Source organism: Cibotium barometz, chromosome 19, assembly GCF_041138505.1.
Source record: "Cibotium barometz isolate CiBa-2024 chromosome 19, ASM4113850v1, whole genome shotgun sequence".
NCBI lineage: Eukaryota > Viridiplantae > Streptophyta > Polypodiopsida > Cyatheales > Cibotiaceae > Cibotium > Cibotium barometz.
Window position 1 is genome coordinate 25308260 of NC_141064.1, and position 16886 is coordinate 25325145.

At 49.4% G+C, this 16886-nt stretch overlaps 1 protein-coding gene across 1 annotated transcript in view; it reads left to right on the forward strand.

The window, feature by feature from the left end:
• The first annotated feature begins 341 nt into the window (after window positions 1–341).
• LOC147628370 (uncharacterized protein C57A10.07) overlaps window positions 342–16886 on the forward strand; it is a 39406-nt gene continuing 22861 nt past the window's right edge. The window contains exon 1 of the mRNA XM_086813454.1: window positions 342–1053. Coding sequence (XP_086669580.1) covers window positions 453–1053 — 601 coding nt within the window. The 5' untranslated portion in view covers window positions 342–452. The remainder of the gene's footprint in view (window positions 1054–16886) is intronic.

The following is a 16886-nucleotide window of genomic DNA, read 5'->3' on the forward strand; positions in this document are numbered from 1 at the left end:
TATAAAAAATTTGATGCAGTCCCTCAAAAGGTCTTATAAGGAGTTGATTTAGTGAACCTTTTGATAGTAGTCTGGGTCAGTGGGTTGGCCTCTTGAAGCTCTATTTGACCTAGTGAGGTACTTGTCGATGGATCCAAGGTGATTTGAAGCTGTTAGTGTCACACAGTAGACCTTAGCTTCATACATCACTTGAATCATGGGTGAGGGTTGTCCTTGTTGAAATGCCATATATACGATGGACTTGCATTTTCACCTTTAAAACGAGTTTCTCAATTTCCAAAAATCTCCAAATTTTAGTCACAGTACCAGCAAAATTTAGAAAAAAACCTTTAAAAGTTTATAGCGCTCCTCACATGCTTCCCGGCGTTTCGGAGGTGAGCGAATCTCACAAGCATAGCTGACAGGGGAGGGGACCCCTGAGAGCAATGGCAAGTTGGAAGTGACATCGCAAAATGCTGAAGTCGAAGCAGACCATTAGCAGCAAGTCCATCGTGTCGATGTACGGTGAGGACAGCCCAGACGAGGCCGCCCAGCAGCACCTTGTGGACCTAGAGATCGGCGTACCCAGCAGGCGCCCCCCTCGGAAGCTCAAGCGCTCCGGCCTCTCCAGAATGCTGCACCGTCTCCAGCACCGCCACAAAGTTGCCGCTTGGTCCCTCCTCTTGGGCTCCTTTGCCCTTGGCACATGCATCCTCTACCTGATTGCTAGGGTTTACCAAAACTTCTTAGGCCCCTCTGCATTGCACCTACCCTCTTCCCACCTCTACCCCTACCCCAACCTCCATAACCTCGTCATGGTCGCCGGACATGCTGTCTACACAAGTACCGGATGTGGCAATGCTGATAGAGAAGGTTCTTGGTTCCTTGAATCATACCAGAAGCACCCTGGCCAGGCAGCCACCTTCCTTCATCACATCAGAGCTGGAGTAGAGTCCGCAGCCTCTGATGAGAATGCGCTTCTTTTGTTTAGCGGCGGGGAGACGCGGAAGGATGCAGGACCTCGAAGTGAAGCTCAGAGTTACTGGTCCGTCGCAGAATCGTCCAATTGGTTTGGTGAGTGTTCATAATCTCATGGATTTGGCTCCAATCTTTTTGTTTTTATGGAACAATGTGATGTTGAAGCAAGAGTGGAAACATGCTTTTAAGCCTAGTTTTTTGGCTTTATGGGACAATGCGATGTTGAAGCAAGCATAGAAGCATGGATGTGGGCTGATCTTATATTTATGGCGCATTGTCTTGTTGAAGCAAGCATAGCAACAAGTAGAGTAGAGGAGGAAGCTTAAAAAATAAGAAAACAGTTAAGCAAAGGAGTAGCGCCCAAGTCAAGGTCATAGAGCCCACATTTGAAACTTGCATTGAATGATTACAAGATGCTAGTCTATTGTGAAAATTGAACACTTGCTTGGAGAGTTAAAGAACAAAAGTGTTTCTATAGTGCCTGGCCTTTGTCTTTACCTTTCTTATGGCACCGCCTAATGTTGAGCAAGGAAAGAACTAATTATACTTGAAGGGAACTCGAAACTGCAGAAGCCTTCTGGGTTTAGGTTATTTGCTTGGACAGCTATGCAGTCAAAAATCTTGAAGTGTCTGGTCCTAGGTGAAGGTAAAATTTCTTAAACTTGCTAGATAGCATTGAGATCTCAATAGAATGTTGAGAGTACGACACTTGTGCCAGAGGCTCAAGATTAGCATAACAAATGGCCATGAGATCTTGTAATATAACCCATGAGAGAAGCATAATGAGATACGATAAATTTGTAAGAACTCAAGAGGGCAAGAAAGAAGATAAGAGCACGCCAAGCATGGAGAAAGGGATTTTGTCGGAAGAGGAGATGAAACTTGTAACTATTTGGTCCTCCTAGCTCTTTTTCACATTATGAACTTATGCCCGGATACATGGACAGACGGATGAAAGCATTGAAACAGGGATCTTGAAGTTGGCTCATGAAAAATCACCCGTTTTGGTTAAAAAGCAAGGAAAAGTAGAAAGTCAAGCTTGGTTGACTGCGAGCCAAGGTCACCATTGGAAAGAGGAGACTGAGCCGAACCAAAAAGCTAAGGGCCGCTAAACCAAAAAAAAGAAGCTCCAAGGCCAAAAAGCAAGGCCCTGAAGCTATGGAAGCATAAAACAGGAACTTTGGCAAAGATGAACAAAAAGAGAAAAGCAAAGCATAAAGTATTGCTTTTGGCAAAAAGCAAGGCCCTTCCCAAGTATAAAAGAAGCTAGAGTCCTCTTGTTTTGAGCATCAAGCTTGTGGAGAGCAAGGAGACCCTCATCTTCATCCACTCGTTGCCACTCAGCTCAGCCCAGCCGCTCCCTAGCTCAGCCTGGCCGCCGCCCAACTCTGTCGCCCCAAAGCCGCTGCTGCCCAACTCTGTCGCACCTCTCGCCGTCACCGCCTATCTTTGAGATTCGAGATTTGTAGTTTGACTTGGGATTTGGACTCGGAATTGAATCTAGACTTGGATTTGTATTTTGGATCTGGTACTAGCCTGGTGAGAGATACTTGTGGGTTATCCCTATGGTGTGCTCGGCATTAGAGATCTTGTGCCTTGACATCGACATCGACTTGGATATCCTACATCGGCATATTTGTTTGTTTTGTGTTCATTGATTGTATTGATCCTGGCCAGTGTGCCCGTGGATTGTTCTTGAATAGATTCCTGAAAGGGGGCGGGGCCTGTTCCTCGCTCAGTGTGGTGTACTATGCAAGATTCCTATTCCCTTTGTTGCGAGATGCCAATGCCAAACTTGAGGCGGAACTAGAGAAGGCCAAGAACGCAATCATAGCAGAAATTCGAGAGGCTAAATTAGGATTCCGGGAGGAGCATGCAAGCCTCCGAAAAGACATGGAAGCAACCAAAGAAGAGGTTGGAGAAATCTCCAAATGGGTTGTGAAAAAGAAAAAAACAGTCCACACCTCAAATGCCACATCCATCATGATGGCCACGCTTGAGGAAGAGAAGTGTTCCCAATCCAGGGCTCTACATATGTGAGTAACAGGCTTGCAAGCAAGCAACTCACCAAAAGAGGACGGTGAGACTTTATGTAGACAGATGGGCCTCATTATGTCAAAATACACAGCGGAAATGATAACCAAACTTGAGACCACAAGAGCAAGTAGAGTGCAGAAAATAGACAGCACAAGAGAAGGAGAGAGATAGGCGTATAACTCTTCTCTATACACAAGATCCCGAGGAAAACTGAATGAGTACAAAGTGGGGATCATGGGGCCTATTTATATGGCCCCATGGATGCAGTCGGCCAGCGCATGAAGTGCCACCAGCCCTCCACGACTGGGCAAAGCCAGTCAGCCACAACAGAAAAACACCACGACCTCCTCTGATCAAGTCGGCTAGTCTTCAGGAACATATGAGTGCAATCGGCCAACATCAGAGGCTCCTGCCGGCATGTGGCATCCACCCACACCAAAGAAAAATGGGGAAAAAATACGGGGAGTGAGGAAAAATGATAAAACACCTATACAGGGCGGGCACACCCACAACAGAGGCCCTGGTGTCTGATTAAGACAGGAAATGACTTCTAACACCCCCTCTCAGCTCCTGGCTGTGAAATCAACCCAAGGGAGCTGGAGTGCCGCCTGAGCGTAGCTTGAGGTAGAGACTTCGTGAAGAGGTCCGCCGCATTGTCCTCCATCGAACAATAAAGGAGCAAGATGTCACCAGCCAAGATCTTCTCACGTACAAAGTGATATTGTAGCTCTATGTGCTTGGTCCGGGCATGGAAGACCGGGTTCCGAGCAATAGCTATACAACTCTGGTTATCGCACTGGATGACTGTGGGCTCCTTCTGTGGAAACCCAATCTCGCCTAGCAGCCTCCGCAACCCCACAACCTCGCAAGCAGCACCACAAGCAGCCCGGTACTCTGCATGTGTCGAAGATAGGGCAATAGTTGGCTGCCTCTTACTGCTCCAAGAAACTACTCCTGAGCCAAGGGTAAAACTGTATCCTGAAGTAGATCTCCTCGTGTCTGGATCTCCTCCCCAATCTGAGTCACTCCAACCTTGGAGTCTGACTCAATCCCCTCCTATGTAAAAGAGTCCTAGATCCTTCGTACTCTGCAGATACCGCAAGATCCGCAATCCTGCATCCCAATGAGACTTCAATGGTGTCTGCATAAAAGAGCTCAACAGCCCCATGGAGAAGCTCAAGTCCAATCTAGTGTTCAGCAACCAGATCAATGAACCAACCAACTTCCGGTACTGCGAGGCATCAACTGGCTCACAAGGATCATTAACGGCTAACTTTGTGTTTGGGTCCATCGACGAAGTAATAGGCTTGCAGTTCTCCATCCCAAAGGCCTCAAGCAACTCATGAACATACCGTTGTTGAGAGACAAAAAACCCCCTCAGGGTCTGCCAGATCTCCAACCCCAAAAAGAAGTGGAGTAACCCTAAGTCGGTCATCCCAAACTCCTTTGACAAGGCAGCCTTCGTCACACCAATGTGCTCCACATGACTGCCGGTGAGAATGAGATCATACACATAAAGGATGATAATCGTAACCATGCCGCGTTCCCGAAAGAGATACAGGTTAGGATCTGCAACCGATCTCTGAAATCCAGTCCGAAAAAAGAAGGAATCAATCTTCTGATTCCAAGCCTTGGGAGCCTGCTTAAGACCATACAAGGCCTTACGTAACCTGTAAACCTTTCCTTCTGATCCTGGAACAACAAAGCCTGGAGGTTGCTCAACATACACCTCCTCTTGCAGGTCACCATTAAGGAACGCAGATTTTACATCCATTTGATACACGGCCACCTCTGAGAAGAAGCAAGGGCAAGAACGGTCCGAATCGTGGACATCCGTGTTGTCGGTGCAAAGGTATCCTCGTAGTCGATGCGTGGTCGCTGAGCATAACCTTTAGCCACAAGTCTAGCTTTGTGTTTGTCCACCGACCCATCTGACGCATATTTGGTCTTAAAGACCCATTTGACACCAATGACTGACCGTTTCGACGGCCTCGGTACCAACTCCCATGTGTTGTTCTTCTCGATGGCATCAAGCTCCACCTGCATGGCTTTCCTCCAAGTATCCTGTGAAAGGGCTTCCTTGACGGAAGTGGGCTCCTTGTCCCGCATAATACGAGACATCAGAGCATAGTTTACTTGAAGAAGCTCCGTTGTATTGCTTTTGTCTCAGACTCTATGTGATCTTCGAGGGCCATCCTTTGTGGTCCACTCGGAGGGTAACTTCGTGACACCTGACTCCCAAAGGGTGTCCATGAACCACATGGGTACTCGAACAGATCGTGGAGCCTCCTGCTGTTGCGGGGGCTCTATGTAATATGCGGAAGCTTCGGAGAAGGATCGGTACTTCAAAACTCAGAAATCAGCACTCTTTTCGCGACGGAATTAACGCACAAACTGACAGACGATATGCAGAAAATAGAGAGAGAAGGGGGGAGATGGAGAGGACACAGTATTGGGTCCCAATTACCCTCTGTAGGGCCCCCACTACGGATGGTGTATTTGCTTTATTAGAATGATGTAAATCTGAAAACAAATACAAAGTACTTGACCTTTTCTTGGCTGGAAAACCTGCCCTTGACCTTCAGTCCTTCACCCCTTTGCTTTAGCAATGTTCTTGGCTGTCCTGGCCCTTGGTTGCTTGGAGCTCTTGGTGAATTATGAGATGAGATGAATGATTATTGGCTGGGGTATTTATACCACCTCTTGTCTCCAGTCGGCCAGCTTCAGGACAGCCTCACGACTAGGTTTTATTAATAAAATGTATTCACACTCTAATAAATGCTGTTTTCACACTAGGCAGCCTGCTGGCCATCCTGCGCAGCCTTCTGGAACAGCTCCTGACTGCTGGCCAATCAGCGCATGGGTGTGGGACTGCTCCCTACACCTGGCTGACCTGCTGGATAGTGCTTTAATCCCTGTCGGCTGCCTGTCCAGAAGCTCTAGAGCTGGCCGACAGCCCTCCCAGCCCTTGCCTTGGCTGGTGGGCAAGGCTTGGGCCCTCCTGGCCCCTTGGGGGTGGTTCTACACCTCCCCCATGCCCATACTACAAGTGCAAGTGCAAAACCTTCTCACTGGGGTAGCCCTATGGGCTGGCCCCTTCTCTACATGCAAACCTACATGCCTACAGAGGCCTGGCATCCAGTTGCAAACCAGATACACAGAACATCTGACATCATTCCAGAGGGAGACTCACAGCGCGGACTGGCACTGCTTCATGTGCAGGACAATGCACACCTGACCTTGGACTCATGTGCAGGACGATGCACACCTGACCTCGGACGACTGAGATGGATCCCTGGCTGACTCGTCCCGGACTGGGCTCACATGGGACCAGTTCACCATCCCAGGTCCTGCACCTTCTGTATAGAAATGTCTACGTGGCATCCAAGTGCGGGATGCACGTGACATCCCCTTTTGCTTAACTTGACGGAAGCTGCATAGCCTCCAAATAATCCGTCAATAAAGCCGGATAATCGTCGAAAAATTCTTTGTCGAGCCATACCGCTTCATGAGTTCCTCGGTCCTGAAACTTCGTGAGGAACTGTCGTAGTCTTCGGCCTGAGCCATGCTTGAACCGGTGCAGAAGGATCTGTTCTGGAACCATTACTTCTGCTTCATCAATGATGTCTGGTTCCGCTTTGTCTTTGACCTCTGAAGGGGGTGGACCTGCATATGGCTTTAACCAACTGACATGAAATACATCGTGCATAGTCCAACTCGGAGGTAGCTTTAACTGCATAGACACCTCATTAATCTTTTTCCGGATGGGAAATGGTCCGAAGCTCCTGAAAGACAACTTTGGGCATCGCTTGCCCACCTGCTTCAATCTTTGCTTCATAATCCGAAGATACACCCAATCGCCTTCCGAAAACTTCATGTCCCTTCGGTCTTTATTGGCCTGTCGAGTGTAGGCCTCTTGCGCTTTAGCCAATCTGTCTTTAACGGACTCTAGGATCTCCTGGTAAGACTCCGTCACTCTGTTCGCCTCCGGTACTGAAGACGAAGTCCTGGTTAACAACGACTGGAAAGGCCTTCCAAACGCTGCCTCATATGGAGTCCTGCCAATAGCTGAAGAAAAAGAGTCATTCAGAACAGCTTGAACTAAAGGCAAAAACGATTCCCACTTACCTTGCTGATCGTGGACATAACACTTCAGCACATCAAAGGCCAACTGGTTGTATATCTCTGTCTGGCCATCTGTCTGTGGGTGGAATGCACTGGAAAAATTCAACTTAGTACCAAAATTATCAAACAATGCCCTCCAAAAATGACTGGTAAACTTGGCATCTCGGTCTGACACTATGGTCCTAGGAATCCCACCAATCGGGTACCAATGCCGAATGAATAGCTGGGCAACATCCTCGGCGGTCACATTGGCCCTGCAAGGAATAAGCATCACAAATTTGCTGAACCTGTCAACAATAGTCAAACACTGTGTATTACGCTTACTTGGACTGGGAGGCAGATTTGTGACAAAGTCCATCGAAATGTCTTGGAAAGGACCCTCAGGAATTGGCAAAGGCTGTAACAACCCTATCTTCTTTCCACGAGGAGCTTTCACCTTTTGACAAATGTCACAGCGTTGTACATATGTAAACACATCACGCCTCATCTTTGGCCAATAGTATTGCCGTTCTAATTTCTCCAGAGTCGAATTCATGCCCCTATGACCACCTGTAATGGCGTCATGGGCATCATGGAGAAGAGCTGCCCGGAATGATTTCATGACACACAGTCGGCCTTTGTAGTAAAGCCAACCATCGCGTATCAGAAAATGGCATGGTCCTGTGGCATCCAATGCCTGTTCCCACTGAGTACCGAATTCCTCGGAATCCGCGTACGTGTGCTTCATGTCTTCTAGTCCTGTACCAACAAGGTCCAGTCTAGTGGTCTGAATCGCAGATACTTGTCCCTTCCTGCTCAAAGCATCGGCCACTGGATTGGCCTTTCCTGGAAGGTACTCAATCATACCACCGAACTGCTGGAATATCTGACTCCAGCGGTGTTGTCGATCACTCCACTGTGCACTTGGCATCGTCTGAATCCAGCGCAATGCCTGATGGTCAGTGCGAACCTCGAAGTCACGGCCATACAGGAAATGTTTCCAATGTTTCAAGGCCTGTATAACTGCTAGGAGTTCACGATCGTAGACTGAGTAGTTCTTTTCGGCGGGCAGTAACTTACGAGACATGTAAGCTACCGGATGACCATTCTGTTGTAATACACCTCCAATTGCGATGTTACTCGCATCGGTGATCACCTGAAATGGTTCGTCCCATGAGGCAAGGGCTAAACAAGGCGCTTCAGACAAAGCCACCTTGAGGTTCTGGAATGCCTCCAACGCTCGTGGAGTCATTCGAATCTTTTGCCTCCTTGTTTTCACTCCCTTTAGCAGATCGGTGAGGTCTGCCGAGAGATCAGAAAACTTGTCAATGTGGGTGGAATATGCCTGGCATATACCCACAAATGATCTAATGTCATAAGCAGTCTGAGGTACTTCCCAGTTAACAATCTCGGCCACTTTAGCCGGATCAAGTCGAATGCCTTCGGCACTGATTATATATCCCAAGTAATGTACCTGGAACAGATAAAATTCTGACTTCTTTTCATTGATATAGAGCTCGTTGCTTTCCAGCAACTTAAGGACTTTCTCCACATCAATGTCATGCTGCTTAACTGTAGCTGAAAATATGAGTATGTCGTCCAGAAATATGAACACACACACTCCAATCAACTCCCGGAAAATACGCATCATCATGCGGTTAAATGTAGCTGGGGCGTTCGTCAAACCAAATGGCATGACCACAAATTCATAGTGGGCCCGTTCTGTACGGAAAGCTGTCTTGGGGATGTCCCCCTCAACAATCCGAACCTGGTGGTACCCACTCTTTAAATCCAATTTAGAGAACACCTTAGCTCCATTCAGCCTCTCGAGAATATAGTCAATTCGAGGCATCGGGAATCTGCTCTTGATAGTCAGCTTGTTGAGTGCACGATAATCGACACACAACCGAGAAGACCCATCTTTCTTCTTGACAAACAAGATCGGTGCTGCAAATGGCGACACGCTGGGGCGGATGAAGCCAGCTTGCAACAATTCTTGGAGTTGGCGGTCCAACTCCGATTCCATTGCCTTAGAAAGGCGATAAGGAAACTTGCTCGGGGGTTCCGAGCCTGGGAGGAGGTCAATCTTGTGATCCTCCGGTCTGGACGGGGGAAGCTGTGGAGGGAGACTGTCCCGAAGAAAAATCTTCTGGAACTTTTCATGGAGAACCGAGTACTTCTCGGAAGCACTGGCCACCGTTTGGGTTGTCTGGATGTAAATCATCGCACACTGTGCGCCTTTCCTAACTGCTCGCTTAGCCTGCAAGTGGCTTATGAGCGGAAAGTTTGGAATACCGGGCTCACACTTAATGGTCACCGGGGTGTTTGACACATTCCGATCAATCTGGAACGTGTGCTTGTCCCACTTGACATCAGGAAGAAACTTGTGAAACCACTGGATACCCAAAATTATGTCTGCTCCTACAAGAGGGGCAACCATAAAGTCACGCACAAACTCTATGCCCTGAATGACTAACTTAGCACCTAGAGCTTCATACTTGACGCTCGTTGTCATACCTGTGCTAAAACCCTCAACTTGTTTGTCCACCGGAGTTAGCTCGAAACGGGCACGCCTAGCGGCCTCTTCCGTGATCACATCCTCCGTGCTGCCGCTGTCAAACAAGACAACGACTCTTTGGCCACCTATGTAGCCAAAGGACTTGAGCAATTCGTTGCGCTCATACTCCTGGTCATGGGCGCCCTTCTGCTCATCTTCGAGCTCCCGGCTAATAATTGCTCCAACTGAAGCACCGGGGGTTGAAGAACTAGGGGTAGCCACTGGTGTCTGTGTGGGAGCTGTGCTCACCACGGAAGCTGTGGAGGCGGCGGCGGCCTTTGGAGGCTTCTTCGGGCAATCCCGAGAAGTATGTCCTTTTGTGTGACAAAAGTAACATCTACCCTCCTTCCTGTACTGAGCAAGCTCCTCAGCACTCAACTTGCCACCTGTCTTGCCTGCCTCCGCCTTCTGGTCTGGAGTAAGCTTAGACGCATTGTTCGAGTTCTTGGAGCCAGAGGCTCCCGGGCTCTGTCCTGGGGAAGACCCCGTCTGGTTCTGGCTTTTGCCCCCCGAGGCGTTAGCCTTGGGAGAAGCCGGCTGGGAAGTCTTGGGCTTGCCACCATTGTGTTTCATTTCTGCACTCTGCGCAAGCGAGAGTGCGTCCTCAAAGGTGGCTGGCCTGAACATACGCACCTCCCATTGGATTTGCGTGTCCAGGCCATACAAAAACTGCCCTTTCTTGTCCGAATCAGATAAGCCTAACTGTAGACACAAGGTCGAAATTCTATTGGCAAACTGAAGGACTGGTTGCGCATTCTGTCGCGCACCCCTGAACTCGTCTTCGAGTTGCTCAAGGTAGTGGGGCGGTAAAAACCGCTGCTTAAGGTCACGAACGAACTCGTCCCACCCATAAGCTACCATACCTGATCTGGTGTGGGCATGAGCCCACTGAGTCCACCAAGGAATGGCCTCACCCTCCAAGTACCAATTGGCTAAGATCACTTTGTCAATATCTGATTTCCTAACTGCGGCAAAGTAAGCTTCAAATTGATGTAACCATGAATACAGAGTAGTGGGATCGAGTTTACCATTATACTTACTGAAGTTCATTTTCTCGGGAAAATGATTCGAGGGCGCCGCCGGTGTCAATCTGGCGTCCAAAGCTCGGAGGTAACGCTCGTGTTCCACTCGTCGCATGGCTTCGTCTTCTCGTTGTCGAATCTCCAATGCACGCATCTGCATCTCAAGCAAGGAGCTTGGCTGCGGCTGTGACCCCTCGAGAGGGTCCCTGTGACGAGGATCTGGTATCTGGGGTACGGAAGGAGAGGGAGGAGGAGATGGAAAACGCGATGCTGGAGAGCGAGAACGCTCCTCCAGAGCCAAAATCCGCGCCTTCTGCTCATCCAACTTGGTTGTCTGGTCTGCGATTGCTCGCATCATCTGCTGGAACATGTCTTGTACACTCAAGCCGGGTGCCCTCGCTGGGCTGCCTGGTGCACTCTGGTCCCATGGTTCTGGTTCTCTCTCGTCGCCGAAGTTCGCCATAGCGGGAAAATGCAGTTCCTTTCCGGAACGCAATCTAACCATCCACTATCTGTGTGGGAGACTTCCGGAGGCTTCCGGAGGCTAAAAACCAACCGTCCTTCGAGGGACAGGAGTCACTCCGAAAGGGGTAGTCCACCGGCGTCTAAAAACCAACCACACGAGCGAAAAAATTTTCTGGTTTTCTTTGCTGAATCTTTGTCCTTGAAGTGAGCTCTGATACCACTGTAATATGCGGAAGCTTCGGAGAAGGATCGGTACTTCAAAACTCAGAAATCAGCACTCTTTTCGCGACGGAATTAACGCACAAACTGAAAGACGATGTGCAGAAAATAGAGAGAGAAGGGGGGAGATGGAGAGGACACAGTATTGGGTCCCAATTACCCTCTGTAGGGCCCCCACCACGGATGGTGTATTTGCTTTATTAGAATGATGTAAATCTGAAAACAAATACAAAGTACTTGACCTTTTCTTGGCTGGAAAACCTGCCCTTGACCTTCAGTCCTTCACCCCTTTGCTTTAGCAATGTTCTTGGCTGTCCTGGCCCTTGGTTGCTTGGAGCTCTTGGTGAATTATGAGATGAGATGAATGATTATTGGCTGGGGTATTTATACCACCTCTTGTCTCCAGTCGGCCAGCTTCAGGACAGCCTCACGACTAGGTTTTATTAATAAAATGTATTCACACTCTAATAAATGCTGTTTTCACACTAGGCAGCCTGCTGGCCATCCTGCGCAGCCTTCTGGAACAGCTCCTGACTGCTGGCCAATCAGCGCATGGGTGTGGGACTGCTCCCTACACCTGGCTGACCTGCTGGATAGTGCTTTAATCCCTGTCGGCTGCCTGTCCAGAAGCTCTAGAGCTGGCCGACAGCCCTCCCAGCCCTTGCCTTGGCTGGTGGGCAAGGCTTGGGCCCTCCTGGCCCCTTGGGGGTGGTTCTACACCTCCCCCATGCCCATACTACAAGTGCAAGTGCAAAACCTTCTCACTGGGGTAGCCCTATGGGCTGGCCCCTTCTCTACATGCAAACCTACATGCCTACAGAGGCCTGGCATCCAGTTGCAAACCAGATACACAGAACATCTGACATCATTCCAGAGGGAGACTCACAGCGCGGACTGGCACTGCTTCATGTGCAGGACAATGCACACCTGACCTTGGACTCATGTGCAGGACGATGCACACCTGACCTCGGACGACTGAGATGGATCCCTGGCTGACTCGTCCCGGACTGGGCTCACATGGGACCAGTTCACCATCCCAGGTCCTGCACCTTCTGTACAGAAATGTCTACGTGGCATCCAAGTGCGGGATGCACGTGACACTCTACTCCAGCTGTGGGCTCAACCTCCTGTGTTGAGTGAGGGTGATCAACTGGAGCAATGGTCTGGGAATCATCATCAGACTCCTCTAGATCTCCAAGAAGTGGCAGCTCCTCGACAGTGGATACTGGAACATGCTCATCAAAGACCATATCCTGGCTGACAACAATCTCATTCCTGTCTGGATCATACAGTCTGTATCCCTTGGAAAGAGAATTATACCCCACAAATATAAGCTTGCGGGACTTGGAGTCAAGCTTTCCCCTCTGCTTCTTCGGAATATGAACATACGCATCACTCCCAAAAAGACGAAAGTGCGAGACATCAGGTTTCCTGCCAAAGTATGTCTTAAACGGAGTCATGTTAGGTACTGAAGTCGTCGGAGTTCGGTTGAGGGTATGGACAGCCGTTGCCATAGCCTCTCCCCAAAGTGGACGAGGAAGATCACGATGCTCCAGCATGGTCCTCGCCATCTCCACCACAGTCCTGTTCTTGCGTTCTACAACTCCATTCTCCGAAGGCGATCCTGTATTGGCCAGTTCCCTCTTGATGCCATGGTCTGCACAAAATCTGAGAAATACAGTCGAGGAGAAGTCACCTCCTATGTCAGCCCTGAGAGTCTTTACCTGCAATCGAGACTCTTTCTCCACCATCACGTGCCAATCCTTGAACCGTGCAAAAGCTTGGTCCTTCTGTGAAAGAAAGTAGACCCACGTGAATTTGGTACAGTCATCAACAAGCAACATGAAATAGAGAGATCCTCCCAATGATGGTGTCTGCTGAGGTCCACACAAGTCAGTGTGAATCAACTCCAACGGTTTCGAAGCCCGCTTGGAAGCCTTCTTCGGGAAGAATTCCCTGTGCTGCTTACCACGTATGCAAGAACTGCAACGTCCTTGCCTACTGCCAACATTTGGTAAGCCTTGCTGTTTCAGATCCAAAAAGAAGTCACGGGATGGAGTCATGTGCTTGGAAGCACCACTGTCAAGAATCCACTCCCCGGTATCCTTCGCGATGAAGCCAACTGCCTCCTCGGTCGAAGACGATGAAGCATCGGAGTCCATCATCTCTAAAAGCACAAATGCAAGATTCTTTGCAGCTGAGGCTGAAGAATCAGCACTCTTCCCAGTCCGCTTAGAACACTTCCTCCAATAGTGGCCTTTCTCGCCACAATCATTGCAGGATCGTTCGGTCTTCAGCTTCTCTCGTTCTGAGTCAGCGGGCTTCTTCTCAGAAGACTTCTCCAGTGAAGCCTTCCCTTTGCCCTTGTTGTTATTCCGGCCTTTCGACCGTTGGCCAGTTAAGGCCTCCGAACCTCCGCTGTGAGGAGGGTTTGTGAAACGTTCCTCCTGGTCCAAGACCATTGGCACAAGCTCCTCCCAGGTAATGGTGCTGAGCCCTCCACTCGTAATCAAAGAGGAGTAGAAAGCAGAATACTGAGCAGGCAAGTGGGACAGCAAAGTAATGGCCATGTCTTCAGATGATATCTCCTTCCCAGCCTGGAGGACTTCCTGCTGAAGGGCCTGCAGCTTGTTAATGTGCTCCCGCGTCGTCGATGACTTTGCAGGGTTCATAACCCGCATTTGCACTTCCAAGGAGATCCTCTTCATGGGTGATACCCTGTTATAAAGAGAAGCCAAGTGCTGCCATATGCCTGTGGCCAGCGTCATGTGCTTTACGTGATTGATTACTTGTGGTGTGCAATTGAGGAAAATAAATGACCGGACCCTGGCGTTGACACGATCCCACATCTGTTGTGCCTCTCGGTCCTTCTTCATCGACAGTAATTCCCCTTCCTCTGCTTCCGGCCGTGGAACCCCGATGACGATGAAATCAGCAAGGTCATATGACTCCAGCACAGACTCCATCATAACCTTCCAGATGTCGTAATTGTTCCCGTCCAACTGACGGTCCACTAGGAACGTGGGGAGAGTCGGGATCTTCACGTGCATCTCAGCCATCTCTAACAAATCTGCCATCGCGGTGATGTAACTGAAAAAGGGTGGGTGGGTGGGGAAAAAGAACTCTAAACCTGCAAGTGGCTGTCTAGCACCTTAGCCTGCCTTCCTCTTGCAACTTCTCTTCCCGAACAGTCCAAAACAGTCCACCAATCAGTGACTTAACTATCCCCCTCTTGCTTAGAAAACTTCCAAAATCTATCAAGAGGAAAAATGATAAAACACCTATACAGGGCGGGCACACCCACAACAGAGGCCCTAGTGTCTGATTAAGACAGGAGATGACTTCTAACACATGAACATCCCTTTTGTAGATGCTTGGCGAGCTGGGAAGGACTCGATGAGGGAGAGGCCTCTCCTTCTCAAGTTCAAAGATACGGAGTCCCGTTTGGCTTTCTTGAAGAAGAGGGCCACCCTCTGTCTGAACCACCAAAATATACCTTGGAGATGACCTCACCCCCCTAGAGGTGGAACATAGGAAAGCCGGGATGGTTCAAGTTATGGAAGCTCACAAGGCAGGAAAATGGGCCGTTTATCGTGATGACCGAGTCATCATCACGGATAAATGCCCCATATAACGGTGCGGGGTCTATGAGACCACATACGCATTGAGGATAGGAGTATGGAATTGCAATGGAACTCTATGGTCAGACACAGGTTGCTTCACAGAGACTTGCCCTGATAGGGATATTATCTTCTACATAGAAACGCATCAAAGCCTTGAGAGAGGGCTACCCAAAGTGGAGCGTTACACCATTACACATGGGAGTCAGCTTTCAGAGGACAAACACGCACCACGGGAGAGGGGGGGGGGCATGGGTCGGGAGGAGTGGCATGCTTATTTCGCCCTCATTTGAGAGGCATGCTCACAATGGTTAGACACGATGAGGAGGCTCGCTTTATGTGGATGCGATTAGCCAAGCCTGGCTTGAGAGTGATGCATATTGCAGAATGCTACTTCCCACCAGAGAAATCATAATATGCATGCAAGTTGACAGAGAAAGGGGAGACTCCATATGCGCCATTATTTGCAGACATTGTAGAGTTCTCCCAACAAGGAGAGGTCCTCCTATTAGGAGACTTTAATGCATGGACAAAAGGGGAACAAGTGCAGACATATGACTTCTAGGGAGATGCCATTACGTTGTCAGAAATTGACTTGGCTGAGATGGGCCTCCAGAGGGCCAACCAGGATATGGGGAATGCAACACCATATGGTAGACACACTTCTTGGAGATGGGGGTGCTGTCAGAATACGCAGCGGAGATGATGACCAGATCTGGGAACACGAGCAAAAACGCATGCAGAAAAATACAGCACAAGAGAGAGAGAGATGTAGGCGTGTAACTCTGCTCTATATACACAAGAAAATCCCGGGTATGATACACAAGTGGTATGGGGGCTGGGGGCCTATTTATATGCCCCCATATGAGCAGTTGGCCTGCTGAAAAAGGCACTCCACGACTGCATCAAGTCGGCCAGCAGCATGCAGCCAGTCGGCCAGCACTGAGGGTCCACGACTGGTCAAGTATAGTCGGCCAGCTCCAGTACACACATCCTGATGTAGTCGGCCAGCAAATGGATCCTCCTGCCAACTCAGGGCTGCCTCCCAAGCCACAGAAAAAAATGGGAAAAATAGGGGAAAAATGCGGAGAGTGGGGAAAAATGATAAAACGCCTCATAAGGGCGGGCACACCCACAACAAAGGCCCTGGTGTATAAAACTAGACAGGAGATGACTTCTAACACCCCCTCTCAGCTCCTGGCTGTGAAACCAACCACAGGGAGCTGGGGTGCCGCTTGAGCAAATCCTGAGAGAGCGACTTCGTGAAGAGGTCCACCGTACTGTCCTCCGTCGAACAGAACTCTAGCAAGATGTCATCAGCAACGATCTGTTCACGAACAAAGTGCCTCTGGATAACCATGGGTTTCTCCAGTGGAAGCCCAAACCTGCAATGCAACCTCTGCATCCTCACCACCTCATAAGCAGCATCACAAACAGCCCGGTACTCTGCCTCTGTCCTCGACAAGGCAAAAGATGACTGCCTCTTACTGCTCCGAAAAACTGCTCCTGGGCCTGAAGTAGATCTCCTCGTGTCGGGATCTCCTCCCCAAACTGAGTCACTCCACCCGTGGAGTCGGACTCCATCCAACAATCCCCCTCCTGTGTACAAGAGTCCATGATCCTTCACATGCCGCAAAAACCACAGGAAACGCAATCCTGCCTCCCAAGGAGTCATCGGCAACCATGAGCTCAACTGCCTCATCAGGAAGCTTCCGTCCAATCTGGTGTCCATCAACCAGATCAATGAACCATTCCGCTTCTGAGTCAAAGAGGCATCACATAGCCCACAAGGATCAACACCTGTTACGGTGCACAAACAAGTCCTGGAAATCTGCTGAAGACCATGCAAGGCCTTCTGAAACCTGTCAACCACCCCCTCTGAATCTGGAACCACAAAGCCTGGAG